This window comes from Neophocaena asiaeorientalis, unplaced genomic scaffold (genome assembly GCF_003031525.2).
Source record: "Neophocaena asiaeorientalis asiaeorientalis breed wild unplaced genomic scaffold, Neophocaena_asiaeorientalis_V1.1 scaffold962, whole genome shotgun sequence".
NCBI classification, from domain to species: domain Eukaryota; kingdom Metazoa; phylum Chordata; class Mammalia; order Artiodactyla; family Phocoenidae; genus Neophocaena; species Neophocaena asiaeorientalis.
In genome coordinates, this window is record NW_020174277.1 from 335,976 (window position 1) to 354,568 (window position 18,593).

Sequence of the window (18,593 nt, forward strand, 5' to 3'; positions counted from 1 at the left end):
AAAAAGGAAACAAACAAAAACAAAAAACAGTTCCCTACGTGGAAGCACTGAAAGGTGGGCCCGAAATCCAGTGGGCAGAGCCCTGCCCTCCGCTGTTAACTCCTTAAAGGAAGCAGCAGCCACGCCTTATCTTAGCCCCTTCTCCCCATTTCCCTCGGCCCTTCCTTTGCTTCTCAAGATTGACTTGTCAGAAATAATCTAAGGAATTAGCATTATATGCCAGTCAGAGTATAAGTCTGTCTGCCAGCCTCAGCCTTCACCAAACCAGAAGGTCCACGGATAAGGATGGGGAAAGTGTCCCGTGGGATTGCACGTCCTGCGGTGAGGTCCCTGGTCCCTCTAAACGTACACCCCACGGCCATCCTTCCTTTACAAAGAAAACAAAAAACAAAACTCTTGCATCTCCTATACTGTATTCCTGAAGTGTGTGTGTGTGTGTGTATTAGGTTTTTTAAACACGTTTTCCATGTTTCCCTCCGGCTTCATTGAGAGATAATTCACATATAGTATTGTGTAAGTTTAGGATGTACAACGTAATGACTTGATACATGTATCTGTTGTGAAATCTACCCTCAGCAACTGCCGAATGTACAACGCAGTGTTGCCGGCTGTTCCCCAAGGTTTAGAGAAGATGGTTTCAGTAGTTGGAAGGGGAGGAGCGTATACATAGGACCCATTCAGATGTATAACGAGTTTGAGTGCGTTTAGCATATGCACCGTGTTTTTTAAATGACCTCTGTACCTACAGAAGGGTTAATAAGTGTTCCTTCCCAAACTTGGGGGTGCGGGGTAGAGCGCGCATCTGGCGGATGCCTTGACCCTGGGCGTGGCCGTGTGCTCAGCTGTGTCTCCTCCCCCACAGGTACAGTTTGTGCTGACCATCATCCAGACCAGCTGCGGGGTCATCTGGCCGTGCGCCTTCCCTCTTGGTTGGTTGTATTTCCAGATTGGATACATGATTTCTCTGATTGCCCTCTTCACAAACTTCTATATTCAGGTAAATCTCACTCTTCTGTGACGGTTGAGATTGGGGGTCCTTGGAGCCAAGGCCCTCATTCGTTCCTTATGGGGAGCCCCTGCCGTGGTGGGGCTGGGGTGGGGGTCACTGCCAATGTAGGAGGAGGTACTGAAGTCTGTCCAGGCCTCTGGAGTTCCAGGTCTTCGATGAGGGAGGCTCGGGGTCCCTGTGGGAAAGCAGAGCTGTCCCGCGGGCCCCGTACCGCTTCCCTCGTGGCCACTGCAGACCCGCCATAGGTGAGTCTCAACGCCATGTCCCTCAGCCCCACTGCCCTGAACTTTGGGGTTTAATTAAATGTCTGAAGAAATTTCCATCACAGACCCCAGTCGTAGACAGAAATCAGCCTTTCGTCCTGGTTTTCTTACACTTTCTCTCCCCGCTGCTCAGGTTTGGGGGTGTGGGTCGTTCCCATGTGCATGATGTGATGTAGGTTTTTGCTCGTGGAAGGGTCTGTTTAGGGCAGGTTACCTACAGGGGAGCCTGACCTTTTGCAGCCACAGTTGACTCCCCTGTGTCCCGTCATCCCTGGGGCTCGTGTGTTCGTGCTCCATGGGCAGGGCCTGGTTCTGGGCAGGCAGGTAGGGGGTGGTCAGGAGCAAGGAAGAGGGAGTAAAGCCGGGTCACATTGAGCATCCCTCCCCGCCCGGGGGGCGGAGGGGCAGAGCAGCATGTTTGCCCCTCCCTGCGCCCCATGCAGGCAGACACCTTTCCCCAGACACACCTGGGGTGGCGGCTTTGAGTTGCATTCACATCTTGCTGGGCTGGTGGTTCATGCTACACTTTGGGGCAGTCACCAGGTATGAGGGAGGTTAAAGGATAGGGCCCGACGGAGCTGAAGCCACACCTGTTTTGACTGCCCTCGTGGCAGAGCACTTTGTACGTAAAGGGCCGAAATAGTTGCTGAAGTCATGAGGCAGTTTTGAAGGCAGAGGACGTGAGTGGCAGAAGGCACCGCAGTGGGAGCGTGGAAGGGCAGAGCTGAGTGAAGTGTAGGTTGTGTTTTCTGTGTAACTCTCAGATAACATTGACACAGTGAGCCTGCGGATCCCTGAACTTACCCAGGCTGAGCCTCAAAAAAATGGAAGAGTGACTGAAACCAGTGGCAAAAAACCATTTTCCTGGTCGCTTGACCACAGACGTAGCTTCTTGATATGATAGCACTGGTCCCCAAAGGCTCTAACGTTGGGGATGCAGCTGGGCCCCCGCCGTGGTTGCCATCTGCCCTTATGCCTTGCAGACCTACAACAAGAAGGGGGCCTCCCGGAGGAGAGAACACCAGAACGGCTCCGTGACGGCCGTGAACGGCCACACCAGCAGCTTTTCTTCTCTGGAAAACAGTGTGAAGCCGAGGAAGCAGCGTAAGGACTGAGGCCCAAGGGCTGACAGCCTCTGAACCCCGTCGTCTGATTGTAAGCACAAATGAATTGTGCCCAATGCTCGTTAACAGCTGCTGTAACTAGTCGGCCTACCATAGTGTGACTCACGTAGGACCTCTTCCATCAGTTCCAAACCCCTAGGAAATGTAGACAGATTACCCAAGTAGGCATAAGATTTTTAACATTTCTGGGCTCTCACCGACCCCCGCGCTAGACTGTGGAGGGCGTGCTGTTGTAGTACACGACACTGCTGTTGCCTTATTAGTTATAACATGATAGGTGCTGAATTGTGATTCACAATTTAATAACACTGTAATCCACACTTTTTTTTTTTAACTGTAGACCATGCATGTGATTGTAAATTTGTATAATAATGGTGTTACGGTAGAGAAACACACATGCCTTAAAAGTTAAAAAACAGGGCCCAAAGCGTATTCGTTTGAATTAGGGTATGTTTCAAGTTTTTATTCATTTCTAAGAGCTCTGTTCAGAAAAATCAAAGACCATGACTTACGAAACTCTCGTGTGACCGTAGTTTCCAGTGACTTGTACGTGTGAACTTGGCACCTTCAGTTTTGTAATGTCGGCTTTAAATCAGGCAGGTTCAAATCTAGTGGAACAGTCAGTTTAACTTTTTAACAGATCTTATTTTTTTATTTTGAGTGCCACTATTAATAATGTAAAAAGGGAGGGGGGGTTCTAAAGCAGTCTTGATGAAACTTAAAATATATATTCTTTGTCTTCAGGATCTTAGGAAGTGTGTAGGATGAGTAGGCCGTTTTAAATTTCAGAATTGCTTAAGTGTTTTTATACAGGAAACAAAGCCCATTTTGCTTTCCACTTGTGAGAGAAGATTTATACTTTTCAAGAGAGATGATTAAATGTTTACCATTTGACAGAGTCCCATAGATGAGCAGTGGGGGAACTGGTTGCCAGGGTCCAAATTTGGGTTGATTTCTGTACTATTTGTTTTGACACAAACTTCCTTTGAAAATGTGCCTAGCTTACCAAAATGAATTAAAGGTGGGGAAAGGACCTTAGAAAAATTTAAGGTAAAATTAAACAGATAGCTGCAGCATGAGAGAACTGGGGGATCGGATAGAGATGGTTTGTTTAATGTAAATCTAATAGCACCTGTAATTTTTTTATCGTGCTTCAAATCTAAAGATTTGTTTAGAAATACTTGTTTAAAAATAAGACTGCTTATCATAAAATCACGTCTCATACCCTAGAGGCAGTGGTCAAACAGATAAGGACTGTTGTGTGTGTCATCTTAAAGTGTTGGAATTTAGCCTCGGAATAACCTTCTCCGTCTGGAGGAAAAAAACATTCACTGAACCACTCGTGACACATCTGAGAAGGTCATTGGCAATGTCTGAACGAATTGTTGGTTTGATATTTATGTAGATATCAGTTTATCATGCTTTAATTTTGCACATTCGTATTATAGGGAGCCAGTTGGTTCTCTTAATTAGTCTTGTGGGATTTCTGTTTGGAAGGAGTCACAGCATCTGTTTACATTTACCTTATCAAATCTAGAATGTGTATATTTGTAAATGTATGTCTTCCTAGGTACTAGTTTGCAAATGTCTACATATTTCAATACAGAAAGTATAACATTCAATAGTGTGCTGTCAGAGTGTGTGCTTTAGCTCATCTGGATATACCCACAATGTTAAATAATGTCTAAACATTAATCATTAAAATGTTTTTGATTACCTGTGCTTAGTTTTACATTGTTTATATGCTGCTAATTCTGAATGACTGGAGAAAAATTCGCTTTCTTCACCATCTAGGAACTCACCCCAATAGATGTAAATAATTCAGTTTGGAAGGTTATATTGTGGCTCAGCTCACAGGAGGAGGGATCGATCCCCACATCGTAAGACATATGGTGGTGGCTGCACCCCAATTCCTTCCTCTAAGCCTTTCCCAGTTTCCCCACTAAAGGCCCCAGCTCGAAGTCCACTCCTTTTTCCTTCCTCCCTCCCTGCCCCAGGCTATTAGAGTTACTTTCCTAGATCTAGACCAGAGGTCTGCACATTCTTTCTGTAAAGAACCAGATAGTACATGCTTTAGGCTTTGCAGCCCACCCTGTCTCTGTCCGCACTGTTCAGCTACTTTTCGTACAGAGCTCCAAAGCAGTCACAGGTAATATGTAAGTGGGTGGGCGTGGCTGTGTTCCAGTAGAACTTTATTTGCAAAACTCAAGGCCTGTGGCCATAGTTCCCTGACCCCTACTCTAGAGTAATGAGGGCCCGCCTGTGTCACATTCTTTGCCAAAGACCATTTCACGTCCCAGGCCCTGCCCCCCCAGGCCTCCCCCATTCTGACTTACCAGGTCCGTCCACATCCACGATGGAAATGAGGACACGGACAGCCCCTCTTCCTTCCCTCCACTTCATACCACAGAGTCCCCAGTGCAGGCATGACCCTGGCTTTGAGTGTGTTCTGGTTTGTCAATATCACCTTAAAAATATCATCAGAAACTGAATTTAGTATTAGGGATATCACCTGAAAAATGCAGAGGACTTTGGGGTTTGGTGGTGAAGATTATTTATATCCTTGTCCTTCCCCTCTGGGTCCAGAATGAATTGAAAAGACGTCAAAAAACCAGACGTCAAAAAATCAGAATAGCTCATCTGTCACTGAGAAGACTGGTTGGTGATACGAAGACCACGGTAGGGCTCTGAGAATACCCTGGTTGCTGACCCTGTTGACGTACCACGGTCGGCACTGGCACACCAGTGGTTTGTGGCTGCCCCCGGTTTGTTGGTCTGGTGATGAACTGATTATTAAAATATTTTGAAGATCAGTCCTGGAATTTATCCACCTTCAACTGCAAGCTCCCTTGCAGTGTCAGGTTCTGCCCTGACGACCTTACCTGCTCAGTAGTATCTCCCAATCCTGGCAACCAAAAAGACGCCCTCCTCCCCTCAGAGAAATGAGTGGGTAAGAGGGCTGAGCGAGGCCAGACGTGTTCCCACCCTTTGCTCTCTCCTGTATGGAAGTGGAAGGGCAAGTTCACACACCCGTGTGGAAAAGGGAGGATTCCCACTTCCCCTCTTGAGCAGCCTTGCCATTCATAGGAGAGGCAGTGTAGCCTCATGTGGGAAGCGCAGCTCGGGGGCCACATTGCCTGGTTGGAATCCCATCTGTATGGTCTTTAGGCACATTGCTTTAACGTCGCCTCAGCGTTCCCATCTGTCAACTTGGAATAATGTTAGTACCTACATGACAGGGTCATTATGAGGGTTGAATAGATTAACGTATACAAAGCTCTTGGAACCGCATCCAGCACAGAGTGAACTCAGTGTTAGCTGCTACCTCAGTCCGCCTAGCTGGTCTCTTTAAAGGAGCAGCTGTTGTTTTACTGTTACTTCCTTGATTAGTTGCTCTAACAATCCTATCAAAAAGGAGAGGAAGTTACTTGGGTTAAATCAAGAGTTGAAAAGAAGGGGCTTCCCTGGTGGCGCAGTGGTTAAGAATCCGCCTGCCAATGCAGGGGACACAGGTTCAGGCCCTGGTCTGGGAAGATCCCACATGCCGCGGAGCAGCTGAGCCCGTGCGCCACAACTACAGAGCCTGCGCTGTAAAGCCCGCGAGCCACAACTACTGAGCCCACGTGCCACAGCTACTGAAGCCCACGTGCCTAGAAGCCTGTGCTCCGCAACAAGAGGAGCCACCGCAATGAGAAGCCCCCGCTCGCTGCAACTAGAGAAAGCCCTCACGAAGACCCAACGCAGCCTAAATAAATGAACGCATGAGTTGAAAAGAAACCAGCAATTGTTGGGAGTCAAAACGTGTATGACTATGTTATTCCAGATTTTGTCAGAGTTTCAGAATTTCTGGAATCTGCTTTATTTCCTCTCGGGAAAACAGGACAGGTTCATCAGTCTCTGGTCTGGTGCATTATTCCTCCAGATCCCTGACAGCAGTTCTGCGATTGCATCCGCAGACACAGCGTATTTCATGTGAACTGATTTTAAACAGGTGTCTCCCACTATCCCCACATCAGTCGGAGATTTCAATACTAAGCAGCTTCTCCTCTTCAGTATTAACTTGGAGAATATTGTCTTCGGTGGAGAAGGAAGATGGCAGCAGAAGAGTGGTTGCCTTATTTGCGTTCTGCTTCCACAGCATTGCGTCACCAGCCACTAAGTCTCATTCCAGACATAGAATTAAGACTCCTCTTTGTCGCCCTTGACATTTTTATAAGCTTCATTTTCTTTCCTTTCCAACATATTTATGGCACTCACCCAAAGCGAGAAAGTTCCCAGGCTGACATTTGCTATAGTTTGCACCCAGCTTGTGGAAGACAGCTTGGGCTCTGGGGCAGAAGTTGCAGGAACAGGCAGAGTAGGACCCAGTAACTGGTGATGTAGTGGTGGCAGAGAGCCCATCATGGTGGTCAGCGGCTGTCCCCTTTCTCAGATCATTCAGACTCTCCTCAAGCGTGCTCACCATCCCCTCTGTTGCCCGTGTGTGTTTTTTGTGTTGACCACCTGGTTCACTGAGCGCCTTGTGCAGAGGACTGAGTTAGGTGTATTGGGCAAACAGGGATCCATGAGAAAAGACTTCAGTCCCCAAAGGAGCCTTTGTTAGACTGGGATCAGACATACACACAGATGACTCCCACACGGGGTGGTTTGTGGTGAGAGCATGAGATTGACGCAAATCATAAGAGTCCAGGGAGAGAGAATTCTTCTAGCAAGGTGATGAAGGAGAGTTCCTGCAATCTGAGCCTTCAAAGATGACTTGGATTTCTATAGGTGGTGCTGAAGGTTGCCGGGGAGACAGCATTCCCAGTTCAGAAAACAAATGCAGCAAACGAGTAGAAGGCTGGGACAGTGCGACACAGCACATTTCACTGAACTGTTGGATGTGTGGGAGAAACTGCTTATTTTTAAATTAAGAGGTAAAGTGGAAAGTCCTTCCTCCCTCCCTCCCTCCCTCCCTTCCCCAATGCCTCCTGCCCAGATGACCTCCTCCTCTTCTCCAAGGGTGACTGCAACGAGAATTGGCACTCGTGTCTTAGTTATAAACTGATGGGAGTCATTTATCAGATGGGGCAGACTCAAAGGGGCCTCAGCCCTTCTGAAAATTCCTCGGAACCAAACTTGGGGCACCCAAGGGTATGGATCCTGGGTAGGATTCCATGTTAGCGTGTAAACAAAAAATTCTTAAGTGTATTCTTAAGTATTCTTATCAATACACATTACTACTGGCATTCTTTATTCAGATAATGCGTATAGATGTGGATTTCCCTTGATGGTTGAATTTCACAATGTTTCAACCAAGCTAGCACTTTTTAGCAAGTTGTGTGCCTTCCCCTTGACGATCTTCCCAGTGAAACAGCTGCCTATTTGTAGCAAACCATCAACACCAGGCTCCAGCAACCTCGTGTCTCCTGTGTCCCCTCGTGAAGTGCCGAGGTGGTCCATCCTTTGTAAGGCCACGTGACTTGGGGTGACCAAATCCCGCCTGCCTGCTCACCCTGCAGTGCCGCTCACTCAGAGCCAGCACCCCTGGTAAAATGTATTTTAAGACCAAGGCCCAAAGTCGGGCCATGCCCACACAAGGGAGCAGAGGGGATCCAAGTCTAGCTTTCCTCAGGACTCCAGAAGAGGAAAGTCATGACCCCAAGCTAGGTCCTGAATCCCATCCTTATTTTAGAACTGGGTGTGATGGGGTACGGGCACAGTGTCTTAGGCCACAAGCAGTGCCCCTGTCTGCTGGAAGTGGTCCAGCACCGAGTACATGTTAGAATACAGGCTTTGCTGTTGACTGTGGGACCGCAAGCAAGTCACCTCACTTTCCGGAACCTCAGTTTCCTCAACTGTGAAGAGCGCTGTGGGTGTGTGACAGATGGCTGAGGTTAAAGGCAGAGATGAGATCCGGAGCGTTTGGCACAGGGCTTTACAGTAATAACCACCTACTTACTATCAGGGATGAGAGACCATATAGGTAAGGAAACGAGGAAACGTTGCGCGTTCATCAGTTTTTCGTCAGATTTTAAATTCTGTTGCTCAACACAAATTATTTCCACTAGATTATCCTTGGTTGAAGCTCAGTTAACACTAGCTTTTGGTAAGGGAACTCAAATTTCTTTTTGTGATTTTTTTTTTTTATACAATTTTTAAAAGTAACTTTCCATTTACAGTTTTTACAGAATACTGGCTATATTCCCCATGGTGTAGCTTGTTTTATACCTAATAGTTTGTACCTCTTAGTCCCCCTACTCCTATATTGCCCCCCCCCACTGAGAACCACTAGTTCTCTGTATCTGTGAATCTGCTTCTTTTTTCATTATATTCACTAGTTTGTTGTATTTTTTCCACTTTTTTTCCACTTTTTAAATCAAAGTATAGTTGATTTACTGTATTTTTAAATCAGATTTCAAAAGAAGTAAATTGGATGTCTTAAATTTAGTTGTCTCACCAGATGATTTTAAGTAGGAGAATTTGTCTAATAAGTGGTCACTCAAAAACAAAAATTATCCTTTATAGCACTAACTGTATCTAATTCTGGTAGGACACATCATAAGTGTCTGGGTCTCATCTATAAATGAGAGGGTTGTAGGAGTGTTCTAGGCCTTTCTTTCCATGGAACATTCTGTGATTCCACAACAGAACTCAGACAGAGCCCCTTGCCTCTCCAGGGCACTGACATGCTTCCTATGCATCTCTAAGGCGAGATTTTGAACACACAGTGTACAATGCAGAGAATCCTGCACACAGTCAACCTCTCCGGCTCTGTGGGACCCTGGGCTGCTTGGAAAATACAGCCCTGAAGAGGAATAGTCAGTGTGAAATTCAGACCTTCTTGTCTGGATTTAATATAGCATAATTTTATTTGGCCTGTTTTAGATTCATCCCTAATGTTTGGGGAGTATATTTGAGAAAGAACTTTATGTTTTTTACAGTATGTTTTAAATGTATCTCAATACAGAAAAGAATGGGTGGGAGGTGATTGAAATAAGGCCCTTTATGAAAGGAGGTCAAGGGATTCAAGAACCTCTCAAGTGTCCACACTGGCCCAAGATCCAAGCACACATGGCCTGTGTCCCAGGACCTGAGGTGGGATTTGTGATGAAGTTTCTGAAGAAGCAGAGGCAGGAAAAGAGGGAAGTACCACGTTCAGATAAAAGGAAGAAGACAGGAACACTGATGGAATAAAAGCACCAGAGAAGGAGCGCTGTTCTAGAGGCTTCTCTTCTCCTTTCTATTTTGTTGGAGTCTAGTTGATCTACAGTGTTGTGTTAGTTTCTGCTCTACAGCAAAGTGACTCAGTTATACAATTCTATACATTTTTAAAGTATTCTTTTCCGTTATGGTTTAGAATAGGCTATTGAATTATAGTTCCCTGTGCTATACAGCAGGATGTTGTTTATCATTCTCCATATAATAGCTTACATCTGGCAGCAGCTTCTCTTACGATCTGAGCTGAACAGCTGCGGTGCCCTCACCAGCCTTACAAATCGCTAAAGGGACTCAGCTTGGTTCAGGTGTTCCAGAAGGGAGTCAGGTGTGGAGCGGTGCCGTGGTCTGCATGTTTGTGTCCCTGTTAAGTTCATCTGTTGATACGTAGTGCCCAAGGCGATGGGATTTGGAGATGGGGCCTTTGGGAGGTGAGGAGGTCATGAGGGTGAAGCCCTTGTGATTGAGATTAGCGCCTTTAATAAAGGAAAGAGGCCCCAGAGAGCTAGCCAGTCCCTTCTGCCAGGTGAGTTTATAGGGCGAAGATGACCGTCTGTGAGGAAGCCGGGACTCACCAGTCACCAAATCTGCACCTTGATTTTGGACCTGCCAGCTTCCAGAACTGTGAGCAATAAATGTTCGTTGTTTATGAGCCTCCTGGTCTGTCGTGTTCTATCACAGTAGCCCCAACCGACTGAGACGTGTGCCTTGTACCGAGCGCCCACTGAGCGCTTTCCTCCCCGCGTCAGGTATTAGCGTCTATCGTCTCCACCTTACAGATGAGGAAGCTGAGACCCAGAGAGCATGCGAGACCTGCCCAGGTGAGTGTGACACCAGAGTTCAAATGGGCCCACCTGTTCCAATCTGATGAGCTCACCCTGCAGGGAGCCGCCCAGAAGGCAGCCCCTCAGGCCAGCTCCTAAAGCATGGGATTACAGCTCCATTATTCCCATGCTGGCTGCTTCCCTCCCAACCAGGGTGATAATTTACCTCCACGCTTACATCAGTGTGATTTTAAATTATTTGGAAAGTACACATTATCTAATGAGGGGTTTCAGTTAATGGATTAGAGATGCTGGGAGAATTGTACAGAGATCCCCAAATATTAAACCATCTGATTTAATGCTTTGTCATATTTAAAGGACTTTTACACTTATGTACTATCTCTTCCTTCTGTGATGCCACTGAGTAAAAGAAACCGCCAAGTCGTAAAAGGTAATGCCAAATCATATCTGTAAATTTAATAAAAATCTTTGTCAGGGGACTTCCCTGGTAGTCCAGTGGTTAAGACTCCGCCCTTCCAATGCAGGAGGTGCAGGTATGATCCCTCGTCAGGGAACTAAGATCCCATGTGCCGTGTGACGCAGCCAAAAAAAAAAAAGGGTCGGAAAAATAATCACATTTTGCATTCATTATTCTGTTTTTAAAGAACTGACAGTAGCATGTGTTTACTTAGATATCAACATAGCACTTACTGTATCTGCATTACAGTAAAACATTTGAGTCGGTTTCTCTCAGACACTGAAGACAGTTCCAAATTGCTTTGGTCACTGGTAAGTATCTGGTGTCTCGGAAACTTGCTGTTTCCCCCAACTCCTGCTGAGGTTCTGGGCATTTTGCCAGTTGCTGGGGAAACAGCAATGAAAAGATAACCTCATCCTGGAAGAAAGACAAGAACAAGCAAACCAAATAATTACAAATTATGATAACTGTTCTGAAGGACATAAGCAGAACACTGACATTGAGAATAATCTCAGGCACTGTTATACTTGAGATGGTTTTGAGGCATATGGAAGGATATTGGAGTGTCTGTGTATGTGTTTAAATAGGTACTTATTTTCTTGAGCTGAATAAGATATCACTGGAAGTTTCCTGCCTTCTCTAGGAAGCTGTCAGGAAGGTCTTGATAGACCTGTCTGTTCTCCACCTGAACGGTGGCCCTTCACCCAGCACGAGTGAGCCCCATGCTGGGCTCTGACAGTTCTGTGACAGTTCCCCACAAGCAGGGATTCCTGCTGCTCTCCACGTGACGGGCAGGCTTGTACACTGATATCTTGTCATTTCAGCCCTGCACCATAGGGTGATCTCTTTGAAGACTTTTTTAAGCAACAATTAAGGATTCAAATATAAGCAAAATCCAACTGTGAACGGTAGTACCAATGTCATCCGAGGACACAATGGGTCAACCACTGCTTTTCATGCCTGGCAGTGGCGCATCCTGCCTAGCAGTTGCCAAGGTCCTTTAATGAGAAGAATAAGACAGATGTCCATTTCAGAAAGACTAAAGCTATGTGGGTGGGTGGGTGGTGGAGGCTGTGTGTTATAATCTCACTCCATTCTGGAAGATGCCAGTATGGATTATAAACAGCCCATTCGATTCTAAGACACTTGAGGGCAGGAACTGTCTCTTATTTGTGTCTAATCCCTAGTGTGTGCCCAGCACAGAACCAGACCCAGCAGATGTTCAGTAAATGTTTTGATGAATGAATGGAGTAATCAGGAAGGGCTGGACGACACCATGTGCAGTGAGAAAAACAGGCTTTCCAGCCAATTAGATCCAAGTTTAAATCTCACCATGTGTCATGGACTGAATGTTTGTGCACCCCCAAAATTCATATATCGAAACCCTACCCCTCAGTGTGATGGTATTAGGAGATGGGCTTTGGGAGGTGATTAGGATTAGATGAGGTCATGAGGGTGGAGTCCTCGTGAATGGGATTAGCACCCTTCTAAGAGTGGCAGGAGAGCTTGCTTCTCTCTCTCCATCATATGAGGATGGAAGAAGTCGGCAGTCTGCAGCCCAAAGGAGGGTCTCACCAGAACCTGACCATGCTGGCATCTAATCTCAGACTTCCAGCTTCCAGAACTGTGAGAAATGCATTTGTTTATAAGCCACCTAGTCTATGGTACTGTTATGGCAGCCTGAACTAAGACACAATGTGACCTTGTCAAATTACCCAACCTCCAATAACTCAGTGTGGCTGTCCAGGATTAGAGAAGACACACATAGATCACAGGATCTGCAGGGGGGACTCTGATACAAATGAACTTCTTTACAAAACAGAAACAGACTCATAGACCTAGAAAACGAACTTATGGTTACCAGGGGGAAAGGGGGGAGGGGAAAGATAAATTAGGAGTTTGGGATTAGCAGATACACACTACCATATATAAAGGAGAAAACCCACAAGGACCTACTGTACAGCACAGGGAACTACATTCAATACCTTGTAATAACCTATAATGGAAGAGAATCTGAAAAAGAATAGAGACATACATGTATAACTGGATCACTTTGCTGTACACCAGAAACCAACACAACATTGTAAATCAACTTTACCTCAATTGAAAACAAAAAATCCCTCAATGTTCCCAGCTTGTTGGGACCCAAGGTGGGAACCCCTGCGTTCAGGGACTCGAGAGTCAGCTGTGAATTGGCATTTAGAATAGCGCATGGAAGAGCTGACCCAAGGTCCCCTTGGGGCCACCAGCTTCCCTCACCTCAGGGCCACCTCCAGACAGTTGCTCAGCAGCAAATAAAATCCTAGATCTTTCCATGGCCTGCAGGCTCTTCTGGAGCTGTCCCAGCCCCCTCAGACCTCCCCGCCCACCCCCGGCTCCTGGCTTCAGCCACAATCCTCTTCGCTGGTTCCCTGTAGCCGAGCTCTGCCCATCTTGAGGCCTCGTCCGTGCGGCTCCTCCCCAGATAAGTTATTTCCGTGACTTGTTCTGCACTTAAATGCCACCTCCCTAAATTTAGAGGCCTCCCTAAGTAGCAGGTCTAAAATACCTCCCTACACCCTCCTCACACACTCTTCTCTCTTACTTGGCTTTGTTTTCCTGTGTAAGAGTTTCATTCTCTTATGTATTTATTTGTTTGTCCCCCGCCTAGAATTCAAGGGCTTTTTCTATTGCCTGGCACATAGGAGAGTGTCAAATGTTTGGGTATTTTTGTTTGTTTTTTTTGCGGTACACGGGCCTCTCACTGTTGTGGCCTCTCCCGTTGCGGAGCACAGGCTCCGGACGCGCAGGCTCAGCGGCCATGGCTCACGGGCCCAGCCGCTCCGCGGCACGTGGGATCCTCCCGGACCGGGGCACGAACCCGTGTCCCCTGCATCGGCAGGCAGACTCCCAACCACTGCGCCACCAGGGAAGCCCTCAAATGTTTGAAAAAATGAATTTGTGAATGAATGGACAGGAGATGATTATCGTGGAGGTCACTCACACCCTCTGGTAGGGGGGGTGGGGGGGTGGAGAGCTGTGACCTTGTCTCTCGTAAGAAGGGCACCCTGGTAGAAGAGAATGTAAAAAAAGAATGTATATATTTATATGGATACGTATATGTATAACTGAATCACTTTACTGTATACCTGAAAGTAACACAACATTTTAAATCAACTATATTTCAATAAAAATTTTTTTAAAAAGAAGGGCACCATGGTTATCAATAAGATATCTTAGTCATGTCAGCAAAGCGGGCCCAGATATATTTCGGAATCGAGCATATGATGGTGAAGAGTCATATCCCACCAATGTGAAGAATTAACGAGCTGTCTGTTCTCTTATGAACTTAATGTATAAATTCTGCTGCTCTGTGCCCTTCAGATTTAGAAGTGAAGATGAAAATAATTGTGAAGATGAGGGATGGGGCTGGGAACTATTTTTAGAAGCCTGCAACCAACGAGATTTTATTTAAAGACGCCTCAGTTGGGCCTTGTTTGATTTTATGACCTCTCTTCATCTGTTTTCTTGAATTACAGCTTGGAAATAATGATCATCCCAATTGTTCTACTTGTTATTAGAACTAACAAACTCATGGTGCCTGATGAGAAGAGAATGGAAGGATGTTAGGCCCAGTGAGGGAACGAGAGAAACCCAGAGGTGGCCCCGTTGTTAGTTACCCCTTGAGCTTCCCGCCACTTGCCAGGGCAGCTCTGGCTGGCCGTGGGCTGCAACCACAGGAGAACCGTGCAGTGATTTGCCAAAGAGCTTTGTGGGCATGACTTGTGGCAAGGATCCCTCAAGGACGTGCTGACCTTAGAAATAACTTTTTGGGCACTGAGTCGAGACACAGAAAACATTTATCAACAGCCAGGGCGACCAGAGGGTCTGTGATGAGAGCACACCCACAGGTGGGGACAGGAGGGGAGCAAAGGATGACAGCTGAAAGCAGTGGCAGCTGCAGTGGAGGCCGAGATGATACATAGTGTGAAAGCCACGTTAGAGGAGCAGAACTGAGAGCACGGGAAGGAGGGGACCTTTATAGAGGAGACACCTGAAACCTGTGGCCTCACTTTTCTCCCTTCTCCAACTGACAAAAATCATACCCTATTAACTATCTCTATGTCTGCCCTCATTTTAAATTTTTGCAAGCCAACGCCCAGACAAGATCACTGGGTGACTTTACATCAGTAAATTTTTATAAGACCAAGGATGCCCATTGTGGTGGTGTTTATAGTTTAAAAAAAAAAAAAAAAATTGTGGGGCTTCCCTGGCAGTCCAGTGGTTAAGAATCCATCCTTCCAATGCAGGGGGCAAGGGTTCAATCCTTGGTTGGGAAACTAAGATCCCACATGCCTTGCAGTGAGGCCAAAAAAAAAAAGGTAACAACCTAAAAGTCCGCATGGGTTAAGTAAATTAGGTACATCATTCATAGGATAGTATGCAATGGATCAAACATGCTTTGAAGGGCTTCCCTTGTGGCACAGTGGTTAAGAATCCGCCTGCCAATGTAGGGGACATGGGTTCGAGTCCTGGTCCGGGAAGATCCCACATGCCGCGCAGCAACAAAGCCTGTGCGCCACAACTACTGAGCCTGCGCTCTTGAGCCCGTGCTCCGCGACAAGAGAAGCCACCGCAATGAGAAGCCCGCACACCACAACAAAGAGTAGCCCCGCTCTCAGCAACTAGAGAAAACCTGCGTGCAGCAGCGAAGACCCAAAGCAGCCAAAAATTAAATAAATGAATAAATAAATAAAGTTATTAAAAAACTTGAATCATGTGAGAAAAATGGTCGTGGAAATAGTAAATGAAAAAGTGAGTTATTAATCAGTTTATACCACATTTTTTCCAATTTGTTAAAATATGGTTCTATGTGTATGTAAAAAGACAAGAAGGATACATATCAAAATGTCAACAGCGATTGTATCTGAGTGGGAAGATTACAGGTGATTTTTATTTTCTCCTTTGTGTTTTTCTAAAATTTCCAAAGTTTCTGCAATAAATACTTATTATTTGTATAATGGGAGAGTCATTAAATTTTTTTGACAGAATCAGTCAGTCCATTACCCAGAGATTCAACCTATCTGAAATGAGTGCTTTGCAAAAAATTGAAGACACCCTCTTTCCCCTTGAGGATACTGCTCTTGATGTCTAAACCGTGGTTTAATAGAAAAACATTTTGTTTTAGAGGCAGCAAGAAGCTATGCGATCTTGCATGAGTCGTTAGATAATTTCCAGGTGAATTGACAGCTCCTACTGTGTTAGAAAAGACCCAAGTCCAATGTCCAAGTTCCTGCTCATCCCCTTGAAACCTGGGGCAAGACGGTCCGTTTGTAGTCAGTTTCCCCACATATAAATGTAGAGTATGCTTGCTTTTCTGTTCACCTCACAAGAATATTTTTGAGTCCTAAACCCCGACATTACATGGAAAGTAAGGCAGGGCCATTCTCACAGAAATGCTGTCAGGACTCCTTTCGACACCGGGCAACTTTTAGTGGAAGGCCAGAGGGGAGGCTGGTTCAGATCGATACATCCCTGCGGAGATGAGACATGATTCACTCGGTGAGTCACGGAGGCCAATGGCAGAGGAGGCAGGAGACCACCAAGGTCTACGGCAGGAATGCAAGTTCAGCCTTTTCCCAAACAGTGTGGGCTTCACAGTAAATATTTTGACTGCTCTGCCATCTGGCAGTTCACAGCCAGCCTCGTTCTTCCAAGAGATTCTTGGCCATCTCAACAGAGATGGGGGGCGAATTGCTTTGTATTTCTACTCAGCCAACACTCAGCTTCAGGGTCACAGCTAGGTGAACTGGTCAAGCCTCCGGCACTTGACATCAGCACCCTCAAATTTCCCTTCTTTATTCTTTCCCCATCTTCCCTTGACCTACATGCTCTCTCTGTCCTCACTTTCAAAACACTTTCTAGTAGTCATTTACACACTAGTAAGAATTTGAATCCCCGAATCTCTTCTCCCAATAGCATGTTAAGCTCATTTCTTATGGTATAATAAAAGACTGTCCAGTGCTAGGAAAACTGAAGACAGTAGTGAATGGGTGGAAGGAGATGGGGGAGGTCAAGTGAATTTAGGAGAGATATTGCTCACTTTCCCTCAGGCCAGGGTCACCTATGTTACTGAACCCAACTTAAGTCCTCTTGCCTGATGTGCAGTAAAGCAAATCTACTGACACCAGGTTGTGATGAAGGAAAGTACCGCGTTTATTGCAAGGCACCCAGTGTGGGACCAAGAAAGGAGGACTGGCAGCTCATGCTAGAAAGACCTGAACACCCACATGACTTTTGGAGGAGGGTTTTTTTGGTTGTTTTTAAAAATTTTTTTTTTATTTTTGGCCACACCACAAGGCACGTGGGATCTTAGTTCCCTGACCAGGGATTGAACCCATGCGCCCTGAAGTAGAAGTGTGGAGTCCTAACCACTGGACTACCAGGGAATTCCCTGGGGAAGAGTTTTTAAAGGTAATATTAGGGGTGAAGGTTGCCAGATCCCTGATCAGCTCGTGGGCATCCTTCTGACTGGTTGGTGGTGAGGTAACAGGGTGGTATTTCAGGAGTTAACATTATCAACCTTCTGGTTCCAGCTGGTCTGGGGTCTACATGCTGGTGGTCAGCAATTGATTTCTTCCACCTGGTGAGGGTTTTAGTATCTGTAAAACAACTCAAGGATATGGCTCAAGATATTATCTATAACCCTTGAGGAGGAACTGAATGTCCTTGACTTTGTTTTATGACTCAACTATTTTTATTTTGTCCTGCTTCATCGTTTTCTTTTGTTTCTGTGTTTTCTCATTTCTCTGATTAAATTTGCTCTTTGGAACTCAGGGAAGGACAAGGAGGCTAAAGCTCTTCTACAAACAAGAGGCAGGGGACATGGGGGTCTGTCCCCAAGAAGGCCCTGCAGAATCCTGCTCAGTTTCAACTACTCTCCAGTCCTAAAATCTGGTCTTAGAGCGAAGTGAGTGGCACCTGTTTTGGAAAACACAATACTAAATTGGAGTATTCGTGAAAATGCATAATTGCAGTGCTGAGAGCTCTCCTCAAACTTCCACAGATCAGAATAAAATGCAAACATTTCACACTGGCCTGGGGCCCACGTGATCTGGCCCCTGCTCCCCTGCATGAGGTCATCTCTACCACGTCCTCCCTGCTCCCTCGAATCTGACCACGGAGGGCTTCCTGAGCAAGCCAAGCTCATTCCTGCCTGGGAATCTTTGCACTCCTTGTTTTCTATCCTGGAACACTCCTCCATGGGGATCCCAGAGGAGGAGAGGTATTACAGGATAAAATGCAGGATACTCAGTTACAGCTGAATTTCAGAATAATGACAAATACTTTAGTACATGTAGTACATGCATGCCTCCAAATATTGCATGGGGCATACTTATCCTGGAAAAGTTTTCATCATCTATCTGAAACTCAGACTTAGCTGCCTGTCTTATATTTTTATTTGCTAAATCCGGCCACCCTAAATAGAAGTCTCATCTAGATACCCCTCCCCCGGGCAACTGCCCTTCAGCTCCAACACCCTTGCATCTCCTTACCTGTTTTATTTTCTTCAAAGCACTTACAACCACATGAAATTATGTTTATTGTTAGCCTCATCCACTAGTTAGAGAGAATGTTCCATGGTTCCTTGTGCAGAGAGACCTCAAGTATCTTGTTTCTGGCTGCCTCAGATACATGGAACATAGTAAATACAATTGCATTTGGATGAGTGAATGGATGAAAGAGTAAATGAGTTGAGTTTTACATACACACTTGCTT

The 18,593-nt window shown here is 45.9% G+C and overlaps 1 protein-coding gene across 1 annotated transcript in view; it reads left to right on the plus strand.

The window, feature by feature from the left end:
* Positions 1–4,118, plus strand: part of ELOVL5 (ELOVL fatty acid elongase 5) — a 70,902-nt gene extending 66,784 nt beyond the window's left edge. The window contains exons 7-8 of the mRNA XM_024755856.1: positions 863–997; positions 2,256–4,118. Coding sequence (XP_024611624.1) covers positions 863–997; positions 2,256–2,387 — 267 coding nt within the window. The 3' untranslated portion in view covers positions 2,388–4,118. The remainder of the gene's footprint in view (positions 1–862; positions 998–2,255) is intronic.
* The last annotated feature ends 14,475 nt before the right edge of the window (positions 4,119–18,593 follow it).